This window comes from Hemicordylus capensis, chromosome 1 (assembly GCF_027244095.1).
Source record: "Hemicordylus capensis ecotype Gifberg chromosome 1, rHemCap1.1.pri, whole genome shotgun sequence".
Lineage (NCBI taxonomy): Eukaryota > Metazoa > Chordata > Lepidosauria > Squamata > Cordylidae > Hemicordylus > Hemicordylus capensis.
The window spans coordinates 407686624-407706153 of NC_069657.1; the positions used below are offsets into that span (position 1 = coordinate 407686624).

At 44.8% G+C, this 19530-nt stretch overlaps 1 protein-coding gene across 4 annotated transcripts in view; it reads right to left on the minus strand.

Annotated features, from left to right (window-relative positions):
• Positions 1–19261, minus strand: part of XDH (xanthine dehydrogenase) — a 107721-nt gene extending 88460 nt beyond the window's left edge. For all 4 annotated transcript variants that reach the window (XM_053306911.1, XM_053306904.1, XM_053306895.1 and 1 more), the window contains exons 1-2: positions 18989–19261; positions 2736–2793 (exon numbers count right to left, since the gene is read on the minus strand). In XM_053306911.1, coding sequence (XP_053162886.1) covers positions 2736–2793; positions 18989–19036 — 106 coding nt within the window. In that variant the 5' untranslated portion in view covers positions 19037–19261. The remainder of the gene's footprint in view (positions 1–2735; positions 2794–18988) is intronic.
• Between the last annotated feature and the right edge of the window lie 269 nt (positions 19262–19530).

A 19530-nucleotide genomic window follows, 5' to 3' on the forward strand; every position in this document is an offset into this window, starting at 1 on the left:
CAAATTCAGACTGGGACACGGACCACAGTTGCACACCCCTAACCAGAATATGCCTCTTCACAGAGGGAAACATGGAAAAATACAACAGCAGTTATTTGTCTTAATAGTTGCTGGTCTGACAAGGCTAGGCCAACATGTCCGAAAGTGAAACCTGAAAGAGAATTTGGGGGGTTCCTCCAAGGAGAAACTTAAATTGAAAGTGAATTTCAGGATTTCTCCCAATGAGTAACATCTAAGAATATGCATTACAACAAGGCGCAGCTGGTGCTTGCTTGCAGTGTGGGGGTGGGCAAAGAGGGCAGCAGAATATGCCTTTTAAAACTGCCAAAACTGTCACTTCAGCCTACCAGTCGGCAAGTCCAACCAGGCACCCAACCCAGCATCCATCCTGCAAGCCTGGCCCCTCCTTCCTCCACTGCATGCCCTGCCTCCAGGCTCCGCTGGCCGAAGCACATGCCAGCACCCCCCCCCACACACACACACCCCTTTGAAATGGCATGTTCCCTCTCTTTGGGACCAAGATCCATTTTCTTATAACTTTGCTATATAAATTACTTTGAAAACTTTTTGTTGAAAAGCAGTAAATAATAATAATAATAATAATAATAATAATAATAATAATAATAATAATAATAATAATTATTATTATTATTATTATTATTATTAATTAACACAGTCAGACAGGTGTTATTGACTGGTTTGTTTTATCCAGACATCGAGTCCTTCCCAAGGACCTGGGATGGCTGAATTTTATCATCAATACTGTTGGTTATTATAGATATCGTCGCAGAATATAGGCTGTTCCCAGTAAAGCTGCTTTTTGTAATTGGCTGATGGTGATTTCTGTGGCCCCTATGGTGTTGAGGTGCTCTTCAAGGTCTTTTGGAACTATACCCAGGGCACCAATTACCACTGGGATTATTTTGGTCTTTTTCTGCCACAGCCTTTCAATTTCAATTTGTAGATCTTTGTATTTGGTGATTTTTTCTATTTCTTTTTCTTCTATTCTCCTATCCCCTGGTATTGCTATGTCGATTATTTTACCTTGTTTTTCTTTCTTCTCGACTACAGTTATATCTGGTGTATTGTGTGGCAGATGTTTGTCTGTTTGTAGTCGGAAGTCCCATAATATTTTTACATCTTCATTTTCTACCACTTTTCAATTCTATGGTCCCACCAATTTTTGGCTACAGGTAGCTTGTATTTTTTGCAGATGTTCCAGTGTATCATCCCTGCTACCTTGTCATGCCTTTGTTTGTAGTCAGTCTGTGGGATCTTTTTACAACAGCTGATCAGGTGGTCCACTGTTTCATCTGCTTCTTTACAAAGGCGGCACTTGCTGTTTGTGGTTGATTTTTCGACTTTTGCTCTTATTGCATTTGTTCTTAGTGCCTGTTCTTGCACAGCCAGTATTAAACCCTCTGTTTCTTTCTTCAAGTAACCATTCTTAAGCCATTGCCAGGTCTTGGTGATGTCTGATTTTCCAGTTATATTGTGCAAATATTGACCATGCAGGGGCTTATTTTTCCATTTTTCTGCTTGGTTCTTGACTTGTTCTTTCTTGTAGGCCTGCTTTGTTTCATTGGTGTTGAATAGTTTCTCATTATTGACCATTTGAAGTGCATCTTCTTCACTGTCCTTGATATATTCTTCAAGGCCTCTTTTCACCTCCTAATCAAAAATCAACCACAAACAGCAAGTGCCGCCTTTGTAAAGAAGCAGATGAAACCGTGGACCACCTAATCAGCTGTTGTAAAAAGATCGCACAGACTGACTACAAACAAATGCATGACAAGGTAGCAGGGATGAGAAGAAAGAAAGAAAAGTTAAAATAATCGACATAGCAATACCAGGGGATAGCAGAATAGAAGAAAAAGAAATAGAAAAAATCACCAAATACAAAGATCTACAAATTGAAATTGAAAGGCTGTGGCAGAAAAAGACCAAAATAATCCCAGTGGTAATTGGCGCCCTAGGTGCAATTCCAAAACAACTTGAAGAGCACCTCAACACCATAGGGGCCACAGAAATCATTATCAGCCAATTACAAAAAGGAATTTTACTGGGAACTGCCTATATTCTGCAACAATATCTATAATAACAGCATTGACAATAAAATTCAGCCATCCCAGGTCCTTGGGAAGCACTAGATGTCTGGATAAAACAAACCAGTCAATAACACCTGTATAACTGTGTAAGTAAATAAATAATAATAATAATCAGCCTGCTCCAGAAGCAGTTAACCACTCTCTCAGGTACAACATCTCCCACAGTGTGCTGGCAAACTCCATGTCTGTTCCAACATGCTCTGAAGCTCTGAACCCCCATCCTCATTCCCCATGGGTACAGCATTTGTTAGCAGAAACAAGCCCTGTACTTGTGCTGAGATCTTTCCTGGGATGCAGAAGACTGGGGCATCCCAATATTCCAGTCACAGGAAGAAACTCTCCATGTGCACAGCCTTTGTTTCTGTAGACAAAGGCTGTAACCGTGCAGAGCAGGAGAGTGGAGTTGCAAAAGGTGTCAGGACAGGGGTGGGCAATCAGAGATGCTGTACAAAAGTACAACATCCCCAGTCTAGGTAATGCCTGAAAAGGGCTCTTCTGGAAAAGCATGAGCAGATGCCAACTTCTCTGAATTCAATTAAATGCTCAATTCTTCTGGAAACTGGCCTTGTGATTAACTCTGAAATGTTGTGACCATTTTAACATCACATGCTGCTTGACATCAGATACATTTCCTTCGAAGATAGGTCAGCAAAGAAGTTTCTGGATCCACATTTTTCTCCACCACCTGAAAGACAAGGAACATTGTTTCTTAAACACCACATGTACACATGCTGTTCTGCTGCTTCCAGTTGCCCCACTTCCCTTAGCAATGAGAAGTTCTAGGAGCCTGCAGCACGCTAAACATTCTGGTTTCCCTTGGAAACAGAGTCACTGCAGACCGGAGTGTGTCTTTTCAGTATTTGATTTATGTATGCAAATATACTGGTTATTTACATTTGTATACCACTGTTGTGCCAGGGGTGTGGTTCTTTGCTTGGGTCTGAGACGGAGAGACCAGCCCATGCAGGCGGAAGATGAACAGATGTCATTTTAATTAGAGAAAGATAAAGGGGTAAAAGGTTCACATCCCCCAAAACACACACTCCTGGGGATCCCGTTGCAGTAGGGGATGTAGCTCTTGGTGGAGGTCTGAGGCACGTGCACGCTAGTCCATCGGTGTGAACCAATTAGCACTATAAAGAGGATGCCTTTTGTTGATTACAAATAAGCTTCATTTGCTGGCGAATAGATACACAAGTCAGAGAAAAACATGGCCAACATAGGTGCACAGAGAGACAGAGCAAAGTTCTCACACAGAACACTGATAACGTGACGCAGCTAATTATATCACTAACCAAAACAAGTTGCTCAGGAGAGATGAGAGGGGGAGAAAATGCTTTATACAAGCCTCTCACTCTCAAACAAAATGGCTGCCCTGTGCCTTCTACACAGGGACTGGCACATGCATTTACACTACATTTTCATGGCTTAGATCCCAACAAAGGCACTATATTTTCCCTTCTTGCGATACATGTGTTTATACAATACTATAACCACCAAGTCATAAAATCTCAAGATGGTCTACAACCCAACAGTTAAACACAATTTAAGATGGTTTAAACCATTAAAAACCATCCAATAAATGCCTGATCTAATTTTTAAGGCCTTCTTGAGGTCAGAGAAGTTAGACAATGAGGCTATTCTCACAACCACTGGAAAGCGGGCTAAGGGAGCTCAGCTTGCTTTCCAGCAGTCGTGGGAACCACCAGGTTCGCAGGCAAGCCAGGTGGCTAACCCGCTTAATCCCCCCTCCCCTTAAAAGAGGTTAGCATTTTCATGATCATGTGTTGGTGCGGCTCCAAAGCACAGCAACCCACAAGTAGACCCCCGACTGGGAGGCTGCGGCAAGCCTCCCAGCCTCGAGAGTCTCCTCAGAATGCCCAGCGTACTTGTGCAGGGTATCCTGGGACTTCTGGGGGCTGGGCAGCCCCCAATCCCCACTGCCCCTACTGGCTCCATGATCTCTGCCCAGGGTGGGATGCGTGCTCATCTTCAGGGAGAGCGGGTCAAGCCTATTCTCCCTGCAGAAGCCCTGCAGGCTCTCTACACTGCTTGTGTGGAGAGCTTCCTTGTATCATAAGATGATGAGCCTGGATTGGAGGTAGATCATTCTTACAAGTTAGCAACAGGTTACATCAAAGTGGCCAAACCCTATATCCTGGGATGCTGCAGCTTTCTGCCTTTGCTACTCCATTCCAGGCCTCTCTATAACAGGAAAGTGTGGAACTGGTTCAAATCAAACCTGGTTCAACTCAAACTGGCCTGGTTCAACCGGTTTGAGCTCGAACTGGACCAGCCTCCAGAAAGAGGGGGCTGGTCTGAGCTCAAACTGAACTGGGCCTGGTTTGGATCAAACCGGTGGGCTGCCCATGGTGCTGGGGTCAGCACTGACAGGGCCAAGTGGGGCCGCCACTGTGGAGCTGCCTCTGCCACCATCGGGGAGATGCCACCACAGTGGGTAAGCTACCCTCTCACCTGCCACAACCCCCTTTTAGGAAGGAACACACACACCCCATTAGCTTGTAATGGGGAGTCCTTACCAGATTCCCCTTTACAAGTAAAGCACACAAACTGGTTCAACAGCACAAATTGAACCGGTTCGCAGACTGGGTGGTTTGGTTCAAATTCAAACCAAACTGCCACTGCTGGTTCCATGCACACCCCTACTCTTGAAAATGCATCATTGAGTCTCTCTCCCCAGCTAGCAGCCTGCCCTTTCCACACTGGCTCATACAAACCTTGCAGAGGAATGAAATTATCTTACACCCCTCCCCCCCGCCCCCCCCCCCCAAACCTGCCTTTGTGACATTTCTCCAGTGGTTGCCTCTAAGCGAAGGGCCCTCTAGAGCCTTTAACAATTCCCTCTCTGGGCTTCTATGCACATCATCCAGCAACTGACTGAACTTAAAAATAGCCAGCCAGCTAAGTACCTCCATCACACCACTACAGTTAAGAAAAGTTTCTGTTTAACCATCAAGAGAACATTTGCAAAGTCAGAATATTCTGAAATAAATCTCCAGAGCCACCACATACACTTAAAGCCCAATTCAGACTTCCACTATCTGCGTATTGGGTGCCCAGGTACAGAGGAAACAAAAGCTTGCTGGGACAAAGTTCTGCCCAAGTGCCAACATGCTCTGTACCCATATTTACTGTTACACACCCACCCAAGTACAAAGTCAAACACTGTACTCTGGAAAGAATTACTCTCCATGATCTGGAATGCTGGACCCCCAGCACTTTAGATCATGGGAAGAGCTTCTTTGCAGATGCAAGACCTGCCTCTGTAGACCATTTTACTTGAGGAGAAGGAGAGGCAACACTGCAGAGCCGGTTACTTCTTCTTGGGGGACAGCTAGCTGACATACTCATGTTCATTCTCTGTGTGGGAACAATAACTTCTGGACAGGATTTGCCTAATGAAGGAAGTGTTATCAGCATTTTCCTCATGATTCGCTGTGGTACTACTGTGCTATGCAACAGTGTTTAATGGCTTTTTCAGAGAGGTTCTTGTATCAAGGCCCTCGAGGATCAAAAGCAAGAGTGAGGCAACTCTTTGCTGCCTTTTCATGCAAGATAGGTTGCCTGATTTTACTCCACTGCCCTGGTTCTGCATGGCACCATAGCTGCCTAAGGAAAATTAGCCGTTGATCATGCTGCCATAGGTATTGCAAAGCCACAAGAACAGACTGTTACTTTCTGTCAATGTCACACTGGGACTTTTCTTCCTACATGCAGTACAAAAAAAGAGAGAGATAAGGCATGATAAATGTTGATTGATTCCAACAAGGTAGACCTTGTGGCACCTGAAAGTACATGGAACACTCTTCAAAAAAATTCTTTAAATTCTTTAAATAAATGTACATATTTCAAAGGAACACTAGAAAATGTCCAAAGTTGCCCAGAGCACAGAATAATGAAGATGGTAAAAATATACCAGTCTTGCTAAATCAATATGAAGGAATATTGCTCCAAACCAGGCCCAGTTCAGTTCAAGCTCAGACCAGCCCCCTCTTTCTGGAGGCTGGTCCAGTTCGAACTCAAACTGGTTAAAGAATTTAAAGAATTATTTGAAGAATTTAAGACACATATATATAAAAGTATAATTATTTAATCTTTGAATTTGCATGTTTATATATATTTGCTGTTTGCACATGGTTAGTTGCTGTTTGTTTGTTTGTTCTTTACATGTGTGGGCCTTTTGTTATAAGTTCCAAACTTCTGCCAATGTCTTTCCTAACTCCTTTGTTGCAGAGCGATTCCTTGATTATAATTCCTTGATTATAATTATATTAAACAAGAGGCTTAACTTTGGTTGCAGAAACATCTTAATTATTTATTATTTCTTCACAGTCACTTCTGTAGGAGGGGGAGAGCAAAAACCAACGGAACTGATAAAACAACCAATCAACAGAACTTAAGACTGACTCCACCCCAAGGAGTACCCAACATAGACACAAACATACAGAAGTAAGAAGAGAGACACTGAGGATATTCACACGATGGGAGAAAATCGGGCTAGCGGAGGCTAGCCTGATTTTCTCCCATCATGTGAACCACCGGGCTCAGCTGCAAGCCCAGTGGTTCCTAAGCAAGTAACCTGCTACCGTGCCCCTGCCCTTATACCAGGTTTGCAGAGCGCGCACTCCATAAACCCATTTTTTTAACTAGTGTGTTGCTGTGGTGTGGCTCTGTGCCGTGGCAACTTATGAGTAGACCCCTCGGCCGGGAGGCTCAAAAGCAGCCTCCCAGCTCAGGGGTCTCTCCAGCATGCCCTGCGCGATCGTGCAGGGTATGCTGGAGCTTCCGGGGGCCGCGCAGCTCCCGAACTCCCCAGCCCCGGCCGGCTCCATGATGGAGCCGGCAGTTGTGTGGGTGGCCACTACAACTGCCCAGAGCAGACTGCTGCTCATCTACAGGGAGAGCAGGCTAAGCCCACTCTCCCCGCAAACCCCCTAGAGCAGGGGTGGGGAACCTTGGCCCTCCAGCTGTTTTTCAACTACAACTCCCACAATCCCCAGCCACAATAAGGAGATGATGGGAATTGTAGTTCAACAACAGCAGGAGGGCCAAGGTTCCCCACCCCTGCCCTAGAGGCACTTCTCATGGATCGTGAGAAGAGCCTCAATGCCTAGTTACAATGTAAAATTCCAACAACCATCTCCAGGCATTTCCCTGTAACTTTCCCCATGAGCTTCTTTCCTATAAGCTTTAGTGGCTTTCTTCACAGACCACTTCCATGTAAAATGGCTACACTTGTGCAATGGTGAGAATAGAATACTCACAGGGTACTCACTGTACACACACTTTGAGTTCATTAATGCATCCTCAGGGATGCTCGGCTGTGTGAGGGATCTACTATGAACCCTGTCCTGCTGTGGCATAGGGCCCCTGAACAACAGGGCTCCTGTTGACTGCTGGCTGGCTGCTTCTCAGAGGTGCTGAACTGGTGCATAAGAATTGCTCTCAGGGTAAGAGTCGACTGTCTGTGGGTTAAGCAAAACACTTTTGCCACTTCTGCCCCCTTTTCCTCCTCAAGAGGGCATGTTGGTAGGGGGAAGAATTGTAGCGGAGAACACAGGTGCCTCAGGAGGTGTGCTTGTGACTTTTTGGGAAGTTATGAATAAACATGCCCAGGTGAGGTGCTGTTGTCTTTGCTAATGGGGGAGGTTTCTGAAGCCTTCAGAAACTCCCCTAACCTCATCAGCAAAGACAGTGAGCCCATTCACATGACTGGGCAGGCAGCAGGTGGGCAGGTGGGCGGGTTCAGCCTACCTTCCCCCAGATGATCCCTCTTTATCCTTTTGGTGCACAAGCCATGCACCCACACAACCTGTGCTGCCAGGCGCAGCACGGAGCAACAGAGGCTGGGACCCGTTTCCCCAGCCTCCACATATCCCACAAGGGGATGTCTCTCTGAATATCCCACTGCAACTAACGCAGTGCCTTGGTGGATTCCCCCATCAGACAGGTGCTCTAGGCACCCATATCTGTGTCTCCTCTGTTCCATGGAGCAGAAGAGACATGAGCCCAGCAGCCAGATTCAGGGAACGCTTGCTCCCTTAAGCTCAGCTAAGAGCTGGGCTTAGGCATGGGGTTAGGCTGGGCAGGAGTGCCAGGATCCGTGCAGTCCCTGCACTCCACACAAGCGGCCTAGCCCTAGTATCTCTGTTCTGCCCTCCCTAGTTGGAAACATGTACACACACAAACACACTGTAAGCAAGGGAGGGCTGAATGGAGCAGATCCTTGAGAGCAGCAGTCACGCAAGCTGGATTCATCTTAAAAGACAAAACAAATCGGTTTTTCACAAAGAGTGTGTGTGTGTGTGTGTGTGTGTGTGTGTGTGTGTGTGTGTGTGTGTGTTGAGGCTTGATTTCTTATCATCCACTCCTCCTGGATAATTTCCTCTTCAATGGCACCACTGGTGGATAGATATGTAATCATGACAGCTGCCCAATTCTCCTTATGCTTCTCCATGATGTACCATTGACGGCAGCCATATTAGTAGTAGTACAGACAATGATGTTCACATGGAATGAGTTGTCGTCAACTCCGGCTGAAGCTATTCCTTCCTGGAGCTCACCACATCTCCTGGCTTATTTTCAACAGCCAACTAGAGAGATTTATGCCAACCCTGGAGGATTGGCAACCGTAAAAGGGGGTTGTTTTGTATTGTTTTTATTTTAATCTATCAAGGTAGGTTTATTTATCTACCTCATTCGAATCAAGGAGGACTGAGCACAGGGCCACACTAATTCAAAATCTGCCTCAGCTGTGTCCACATGTTTCACAAGCACATGCAAAGGTGCATCTAAGGTATAGCTCCAGTAATGGGAGAATAGAGCTTAGGTACACTGCACAGTTCTTTCATCTTCCTTTCACTATTGTTCCCTGCTTTAATCCAAGATCCTGTTAGATTTCTAACTCCAGTATCCATAACTTTCCTTCTATTACTTGGTTTCTGATATCCTTTCCTTATTAAAAAGAAAAATAAATTATCTGAAACCCTAAGATATTCTACAAACCAATTATGAAATTCTAGAGCTCAAGCTTTGCACAGTGGCATTAAAACCAACTAGCCAACCCCGTACAGAGCATCTGTGCACTCTTTGGGGCTGGCGGTTACCTCTCTCCGCCTTCTGCCCCAGTCTCTGCTTCTGGGCCCAGCCACCTCTCCTCCCCACCATCACTTCTGCCCCCCTCTCCACTTTCTTTCTCCCCTCCTGAGCCTTGCCTCCACGGCCGGGCCCACCACCTCTGGCCTCCATGGCCGGGCCGCCACCACAGCAACCAATCCTCCTGGGTGCGCCTCAGCCAATCAGGCACGTCCACTGCCCAGCCAATCAGCTGGGCTCTGGGATGCACATTCCAAGGCACACCCAGGAGAATTAATATAATAGATTATGCCAATTTACATCATTTGCAAACCAGACGTGGATATCCATATTCAGTAGAGGTGGAGAGCCATGCCTTTCATGGCTCCTTGGTGGTCCTGCACCATTGGCCCAGTGGATGTGAAAGCTGGACTAGATGACATGCATGTCACTTCTACCGACTCAGGAAGAATGGGGCAAGAAGCATGACAGTGATGGCTTTAAGGGGTCAAAAAAGAGATCAGATGAATGTCAGAGGCAAAGAGCACAGACTAGGATTAGCAGTAGGCTTTGCTCAACGGTGGCATCCCTATCTCAGCAGGTGGTCATCACAACTAACAAGGTCTGGAAAGCAAAAGAGGGGCATTGCCAGATGTTTATTCATGCTGGAAACCCTATAATGAGACGGGTTGATCAAAGGTGGGATGAAAGAGGGTGCAAGGGGCTATCACTGGACCTTCTCCAACTCTGTCATCCTCATTATCCTTTGCAGTGGCACAGCAACATTGGCAGAAGCCCATGGCTAGATTTTTTTTTTGCCCCCTCACTGCTGCTCACTCAGCATTTGCCTCCGCAAGCTCACTCACCATCACCATCGCCACCAGCAATGCAGTCTAAAGATGTCACCACCCCAGAGTGAGCCCATGCCAGGGAGAACAGATGCCAGAGTGGTGACATAATTAGACTGCATTGCAGCCAGCAAAGGGAGGCAAGTTGGCAATGATGGATTAGTAGCCAAGCAGGGGCTGTGGAGGTGAGTGGCAGGTGGTCTCCATTAGCACCAGGAGATGCACAGCACCCCCTTCTGGCCCGTATGCTCTACACACTCCTGCTTAATTATGGATCTGTCTCCCCTGTTCCCTTGTGAGTGTTCTAGCACCACTACACAGAAAGAATGCCCTGGAGAGCAGTGGCACACTTACTTCTGGACTTTGGGGGCAAAGTCCAGGGCCTCCACACCCCTTGGAGGTCCCCAAATCCTCTTTAGATGGTCCTGGGTGTTGGGATCACAGCTGGCTCGCACTGTGCTGGGCAGCAGAGTGTGATTATGACCTGTACTGGGTGCTTTAGAGACAGAGGGGGGAATGGGGAAAGGAATATGTGGGATGGGGATATGTTAAGTTGTGTGTTGAAATGTTTCTTCTAATGCATATTTGCATAAATATACCTGTTTTATATTCTTACGTGTTCAGTTGCGGTTTTGTGCCCTCAAGAACCCATCTGATAAAAATACTGTGTGTCATGGAATATGCGTGTAGGGGGATGATGCTTAACTTGTCGGCCGGGAGCGGGGGTGGGGGGGGACCCTCCAGAGGCCTTTAGGTCCAGGCTCCAAAATTACCACTGACCAAACAGAACAGATTCATTGCAGAACAACCATTTTTTCCTTCTAGGTATGAGGAATTCTTCCAAGATCCATGATTTCATCTGACAGAACATTGTTTTTTAAAATCATTTTCTGCCTTTGACATTATTCCTTGGCACACTATAAGCTATTTGAACTTCAGAAGGTGAGAATTTGGACTGAAGAACTCTTAATCTTCAGGTTTCCAGCCACCTCAGCCTTGACTGTTTGTAATGTTGTTCTTATCGGCTATAAAACTATGGTTTGCTTGAAAACTTTGCCCTTAGGTTCAATATCCAAAATTATTTCCTGCTTCTCTTCCTGGCTGTAGGGCATAGTATTCTCTTTTGCTATTCACAGATTGTCTAAGCACACTTCTTAAACACTTGTGTGTGAAGAGGCAATTATATGTTCGTAACTCTTATGACATTAAGAACTAAACTGTCTCCACTGACAATTTAACCTGACCTCTTACCACATTAAAAATTAAAACATGCTTGTTGACACTTTAACTTAACCATATGAGGTATACAAGAGTAAAATGAAGTAATAAACAGTTTTGAAGTTCTTTAGTTTAGAATTACAGTCCCCCTGTGCTTTCTGTTTGTGTGAACTTTATTTAAAATATTTATACCCCATCCCTCCAGTATACAACATTAGTAAAATAGATAGAATATGAAATAAAAGATTAATAAAGTTAAACAAGTTAAATGACCAGGCTAAAACCACATTTAAAATTACAATTTTTTTTTTAAAAAAATTGAAATTAAAAGTTAATAAAAAGTTAAAAACTGAGAACTATAAAAACTAAAGGACCTACCAGATAAACAGCAGATAAAACATTTAAAAGTATCTTTTAAAATATGTGTTTAATTTAAAAAAATGCTGAGGGAGGGAGAGAAACTCTTTGGGGAGGGTGTTCCAAAGCCAAGAGGCGACAACGGAAAAGGCCCTATCTCTAGTCAGGTTCATATGGGCGAATGCAGTCCAACAGGTATCCCAACCCTAAGCCATGCAGAGCTTTAAATGTAAAGACCAGCACCTTGAATCTAGCCTGGAAGTGAACCGGTAACCAAAGAAGCTGCTGCAGGATGGGTGACACCCATGAAGTGACTTGCACTCATGAGCATCCTTGCAGCAGCATTCTGGACTAGCTGAAATTTCTGAGCAGTCTTCAAGGACAGCCCCACATACAGTACATTGCAGTAGTCCAATCTGAGTGTTACCAAAGCATGAGTGACTGACGTCAGATCAAACTTCCCCAAGTAGGGTTGCAGCTGAAAAGCACTTCTGCACAACACTGCCACCTGTGCCTCCAAGGATAGTGCCTGCTCCAGAAACACCCCTAAGCTGCAGACTTTGTCTTTCAGAGGGAGCGTGACCCCATCCAAGACCAGATTTACCTCACTACTCGGATGATCAGTTTTACCAACCCAGGACATTTCAGTCTTATCTGAATTAAGTTTCAGCTTGTTTGCCCCCATTCAGTCCAGAACAGCCTCCAAGCCCCGGTTCAGAGCATCCACTGCCTCCCTGGTGTCTGCTGACTTAAAAGGTATGTAGAGCTGGGTGTCATCCGCATATTGATGGCACTGCAGCCCACACCCATGGATGACGTCTCCCAGAGGTTTCATGTAGATATTAAACAGCATGGGGGACAGAATAGATCCCTGTGGCACCCCATAGGCCAAATGGTGGAGCAGGCGTCCCCCAGCACCACCTTCCGTGTATTACCCTCCAGGTAAGAGTGGAGCCATCACATTACTCTGCTCCCAAGTCCCAACTGGGAGAGATGACCCGGAAGGATACTGTGGTAGCTGGAACTGAAAGTTTCTGAGAGGTCGAGGAGAATCAGAATTACACTCCCTATCTCCCACCCTCTGTAGATCACCCACCAGGGCCACCAAGGCAGTTTCCATCCTGTATCCAGGTTGGAAAGCATTTAAGTAATCAGATTCATCCAAGGCTGCCTGGAGCAGAGATGCCACCACACTCTCCAACACCTTGCCAAAGGAGGAGGGGAGGTTAGAAACTGGTCAAAAATTATTTAAATCATCTGGGTCCAATGAGAGCTTTTTTTTTAAGGAGGGGGCTAGTGACTGCCTCCTTCAGCTGAGGGGACCAGAGGCACTCTTACCCCCAGACTTGGGGGCACTGGTCTGTGGCTTGCAACTACTACTACTGCAAAACCCACCTTCATAATTGCTACACTGAAAAATACATCTACAAGCTGTGTGGTATGGCCAAAGATCATTGGGGCTGGGAATCATAGGAGTTGTAGTCCAACAACATCTGGGGACCCAATTTTGAGAACCCCCGAGTTACTGGTTTCTTATGAATCCTCAATGTATGTTTATTTGGGAGGTCTTTGCAGGTAGCTAGCTTTTCAAACAGCATATATACAAAACAGTACAAGTAAACCTCTCCAAAACCAGGATAGAGTGAGCATACTCAGTTACACAGCCAGTTCTGTACTTTAATTGAGGTGACAGGAAATACATAATGGGTAGAAACTCTTCTGAAAAGAAATCAGAAACTATCCTTAACAATAAAGAAATAGATTAGTAGATGGACACTCTGTAAGAGGGTTGTATGATTGGCTCCCTGCAGTGTGGATTATACTGCTCCGCAGCCTGGTCTGTTTATCTGAGCTGCTTCCATAGTGTGAAAACACTTCAGTAGAGCACTTACAAAAGTAGCACCCTTTACAGCTTGCACGGTGTTCATGCCATTAGTGCAAGACATGTTCAGATCAATCTATTAGTGGCTGCCTAACTGTAGAGCCTGCCTAGTTTATATGACGGTACAATGGTATAGCTGTGCAAAATGATGCTAATTCTCTTCTGAATATATTATCTACCTGCACATTTAGTTATACAGCAAGGTTACCTTTTTGGAACGGAAAAATGTGTGTACCTCATTATTATGAGGACTAGCTGCTTAAGCTTTAGATGAAACATTTCCTTTGCTATTTTTTACTTATTCAAGAGAAATTGGTCAGCTATTCCAACTGCAATCAAGTGGCACTGCCAGCTATTACAGACAGACAAGGAACATGACCCCAAATTGCTGACTGTATATAGTAAAAATTATACAAGTGCTTAATACACAGCAAAAAAATATTCCTGCAAAATAGTTTCCTCCAAGCAACCAAATCTTTTTTTATAGCTTGTGTTAAGGAGGAGACCTAATCCTCTCTTTTTTGTATATAATTGTCATTTAATTTTTGTTAATTTTAAAATGACTGCATGTTCTAAGTTTGTGTGGAAAAGGTCAAAAGTTCACAGCTTCAGTTTACAGTTCTGTTTTGGAGGGAAGTTAAATGTTATTGGTTATTATTGGGGTGGGGGGGAGGAAGGAAACTCCAGTTTATTTTGATTGGGTCTTAATAAAAATTAGGGAAAGGCTCCTGTATAAGGAGGAGAGCTGAGACCCTCAAGTCAGACTGAAGCAGAGGTTGGTAGAAGACAGAAAGAGACCCTCAAGAAGAGAGCTGACACTGGGAAGCAGAGCTGAAAAGGGCTGCAAAAAGTCAAAACTACTCAAGAACTAAAACTCACTCAGAGCTGAGAATTCCAGCAGAGGGGTTGAAAACCCTTGGAAGAGAGGCTGAAACTGCCAGTGTGGAGCCGAGAGGGAGCCAGACCCACTGCATAAAAAGGAAGGCAAGCAGATCTGAGACTCTTATGCACATGGCTTTTAGCTTGCATCCCCGCCGGAATGTGGGGTGTGAGTCTACATATCAGCTGGATTTACCCCAAAGTCCCTGCAAGCTAACAGGGACCAGTACACACCAAATTCTGTTTTTCCCTGAATTACTGCTGCACATTCTAGCTTGGCCTAAATTATGTCTGGGGTTAAAAAAAAAATCCTCTATTTGAGGCAGCTTTTTATTTTTTTTAATGAGCTTTCTGGTATGCCTCGCCGCTTCTCCCACAATGTGTGGAGGGGCCATTGACAGTAATTTGACTTTTTTCAAACTTGCACTTTCACAAAGTTAAATGAAGGGGAGTTTGACAACTGTGTTGGGTATGGTCTGCTCTGAATGATTTGCAATTGCAAGCACTGCAGGGGGTGGGGGGAGAAATTCTGTGGAGGGAGTCCAGAAGGGGAGGGGGAAATTTCTGAGTTAAACACAAGCCTTGCTTGACACTGGAGACAACAGGTTCGATGTATCCTGAGCCCTTTATGTCTGAGCTGATTCCATGAGGCTGCATTTTTCTTCATCACAGAGAGAAAGCAATGATTTCTACTGTATTCCATGGCCAGTAAAATGGTGGCGGGGGGACGCATGAGGTGATGAAGGCAGTCACAAAGGCAAGTTCATTATAAAAATCAGCAAAGATTTGGGTCAAATTCGGCAGGCTCAGATTAAGCATTGTTGTTTGATCCGGTTGCTTGGCAACTTGTCTCGCAGGTCTTCCACAACTAACTGTCAAACTAACAAAAGGTCTCTCACCGCCTCCTCTGGGATGTGATTGGTTGGAGAAAAAACCTGGAGCAAATTGGAAATGCACAGAGGAAAAAGATCCATGGGGAGTGCTGACAAGAATTGATCCTATGTGAATGGCCCATCTAATCACCCTAATTAAACAGCTGGAATCTACTCCGAAGCAGATTCGCTCTTTGGATACCCCAAAGCAGGAAGCCATGTCTCACTATCTCCCTGGTGAGGTTTTTGTTCAGCCTCAAGTCTAGCACTAGGGCTGGGAATCGTCATTTATTCCTACTTTCATTTGTGCCAGTAGCTCATTTGGCTATTGTGTTTTATAGCTAAGCTCTTGTATATACTTAGTTTTGAATCAGCCTATATTTGTTTTAGTGAACTTGTCACTGTTGTCTCCGTCTATACTTCCCACCCCACGCCTAATTGCCTAACCACTCTACTTTGAGGAACTTCAGAGACCGAGGCCTAAAAAGCTGGTTGGTAGATTCCCTCCCCCCATTTTTTACGTTTTCTATCCCGCTCTTTCTCCAAAGAGCTCAAGTACTACATACTTAGGTTTCTCCTCACAACAACCCTGTGAAGTAGGTTATGCTGAGAGAGAAGTGACTGGCCCAGAGTCACCCAGCTAGTATCATGGCTGAATGGGGATTTGAACTCGGGTCTCCCCAGTCCTAGTCCAGCACTCTAACCACTACACCACGCTGGCAGAGCAGTAAAGAAATCTATCTGGTGGCAGGGAATTGATAGATCACAGGGCTGGTCAAGACCTGGCTGTGACAGCTTGTATTCATACATAAAATCCATATCTTATCTTCATACCTACCCCTTATCACCCAGCTCTGCAACTTTGAAGTCTCATTTTTAAAAACACAATACTGGTTATTTGTAATGTCAAGCTGCCAGAAATAGTGACAAAGTAACCTTTCCCATCAGCTGCAGTGCAGGGTATCATGTTCTCTACCAACCAGCCTCTTGGTCAACAATCCCAAGGGGTGTGTTGCAATGCTTCACCTAGTCTTCTAGCCCCCTGCTCTGGCAGCATTACATAATGAGACTCCAGATCTGAATGACGTTTGGCAGTAGTGTCCCACTGCAAAACTTCCAGATTACTATAAAAACTAGCACAGCTCTGTTGAGATTTGAGCTGGCTTGATTAGACAGAGGTACAATAGAAGCAATCCCCTGAGATCACTTCCCAAGGGTGGGGTAACAGATCAGATATGAACGTGCTTCCAGAGGAAGCACTTCAGGCAATTTCTAGGTCATGCAAAAATAAATAAATAGTGGAGATGGATTGTAACATGGATTGTAACATCCTGGTCCAAATAAGAGAAACTTTCTTCCTTATCTAGGTGGTTAGATAATGTGCAAAGTGACTAATGTGCAAAGTGGACAGATGAAAAACTGGACTGTTCCATGCATTACGAGCAGGAAACCTCAGTTTGCGACCAGATGTAAATTAAACAAGAAGATAATCTCTAGTCCAGACAAATATATACCCAAATGATACATGCATTTTCCAGCACTCTGGTGCTGCACGCATCCCTGCCATTTTCAGGCGTACATATACACACACATTAAGTAGGTACAAATCTTCAAAGCATGCTGTGTGAAGCAGCCATAATGCAAACAATGTTCACAGAGGTATACACCAGAAAGGGACTGCATGGGTTAAGTACATGTAACTGCTTCATACTTAATCAGTCCACTGGTCCATCTAGCTCAGTGTGTGTTTGCTCTGACTGGCAATGTCAAGGTCAGACAAAACAATGTGTTAAGCATATAGTCATCTCCCCACGCTTGGGGTTTCTTTTGTTTTTTGTTTTGCAGCTGCAGGTTGGGTGGGAGGTGAGCCAGATCTGGGCTGCAAAGTGTTGGTGGAGGTCTGACCCTTTCCCCACATTTCATTTTCCCACCATAAACTGCTTCCCAAAGATATATCAGGGGTTCTCAGATATGGATTCCCCAGATGTTGTTTGACTACAATTCCCATCATCTCCAGCCTTCAGCCATTGTGGTTGGGATTAATGGGAATTGTAGACCAACAGCATCTGGGGACCCAAGTCTGAGAACCTCTGTGCTTTCTCAACCTCCTGAGATCCTTGTAACCGGAGACTGAACCTGGCATGTTGCATAAGCAAAGAAGGTAATCTTCTCCTGAATCATGAGCCCTCTTCATATGTGCTGCAGCTTTGGGGTGGGCAGCAGACATAATTAGCTTAGGGCTGTTTTTTAAAGGTATCTAAGTAGGGAGTTCTAAACCCCCCCCCCCTCTTATTTCAGAAAAGCTGAAGATCCCATATGATTCCTCCTTGCTTTTGAGAGCAATACATATAGAATGCACACTGGATTATTTGAAGGAAGCTGGGAAGGCAGGATTTCCTTCCCTCCGCTTGTAATCATCAGCTTTGTAATCATCAAACAGCAAAGCACATGCCCCTGTAAGGAGGGAAGATCAGTGGATCCAATTGGAGATTTGTTGATGCAACTCAGATTCATTTCCACCCTGGCCCTTCCCAACTGTACAGTGTACAGGAAATCCACCAGGGCTACTGAAACACAAAGGTTTAAATACCTCTGCATGACACCTCTGTGCAGTAGCACTGGGGTCCATCTCTTTCTCAGGGAGTGGCACTCAGAAAGCCCCCGGCAAGGAAGCAGTATCCTGTCATGCTGAACTGGAATAATATCAACTATTTAGAGTGAAATCAGAGGGGAGGTGCTAATTTGTTTCAGTGTGTGTCCTGCAGTCCTGTGACCAGAGCAAGTTCTTCATGGAATCAATGAATCTCCAGCCACTTTAACATAAGTATAGTCTTTCTGGATGGGACAGAACATCCGAGTTCAATGCCCTGCCTCTGAAACGGGAATAGAATAATCCCTCTGTCACTCCATTTACAGCATGCAGCTGTTTCTGGGTAATCACTAGCATTCAGATCTCTCTGTGCAGCATGGGAATTTACAGTGGGTTTGTTTGGTTTGCTTGTAACAAAGTTGTGTGTAACTGTCAATCTGTGCAATAGCTCTTCAGTGCTTTGCAGCCAGGAAGGATATGAATGTTACTTTTGTTTGTTACTAACTATGCAAAGTGTAGTCTAAGGCATGCAGTCAGTAGTCTTGTGGTTTACATTACAAGTGTCTTTGTACTTTATAATACAGAAAACGGCCTTGCTCTGTCTGTTCACGTGTGTGTATTTAATTCAGTGGGCATCCCTCAATAGGCTTATTTCAGGTCTCTCATAGCCTTTACTGACTTAGCAGAAATTCCATCTTATTAAGTGAGAGCTCCTCTTTTCATTCTGAAATACATACCCATTTTATCAATATGACGTAGAAAAACCAGCATTTTCTGGAAGAAACAGACTACTGAGTTTGTTCTTTTTAAAGAAAGTTTGACACCACAGTTTTAAAGCAGCAGCGGCAGCAACAACTGGTTCCTTGGTCATGCCATTATCTCTCCACTCTTTCTTTTTAAGTTTGAGGCAACAGTGCAGTAAATGAATACTTTATTTTTCTCTTTCACAAATGCTAAAGGATATATAGCTATTGTGAGGGCACCATTCTCATTACCACAGTCCCTATTGATTGAGGGGACTGTGGTAATGAGAATGGTGCCCTCTCAATAGCTATATTGATTGTAGGGGAAGCATTGGGAGTAATCCATGGCTTGAGATACAAACAACAGTTTTGCTTAAAAAGTGGCATCTCCCCTACCTTTTTGCCATTTACAAAGAAGACCAGCTCATCCTTTTCTGAAGCCATCCTATGTGTCTTCCAAAATTCACCCAAGAGTCCACCTTCCAGCACCCAAAGGTCCCAGATCACACTACAGTGAGTAGCCCAAGCCACACAGCAATCCGACTCCCAGTAACACCAGCTCAAGCAATACGAGTAGTCCTTAGGTATCGTTAACCTTCCTTTAACATTAGTGCCCTGCAAGAACCCAGGTTATATAAGAGCCACCCAGAGGCGTGCCAGCTGCACTTGGCTGTGCCTTTCCTACACTAATGATAGCACAGGAGAAGTTAAAAAGAATGAAAAGTCACCGCCCCTTTCTATGGCATGAGATTAGGCTGACTCACTCTTCAAGTTTACTGTTGTTCAAGTAGATAGGGACAGTCAAGACCTGGCAGTTGAAAGTACTGCCAAGAATTCATCATGCTGTTCTTTCACATTCAAGGTAGATATTCTAACCAATTCCCACAGTTACTTCCTCCACCATGACTGCAACCAGTCCTTGTCTATCACACCCAGGC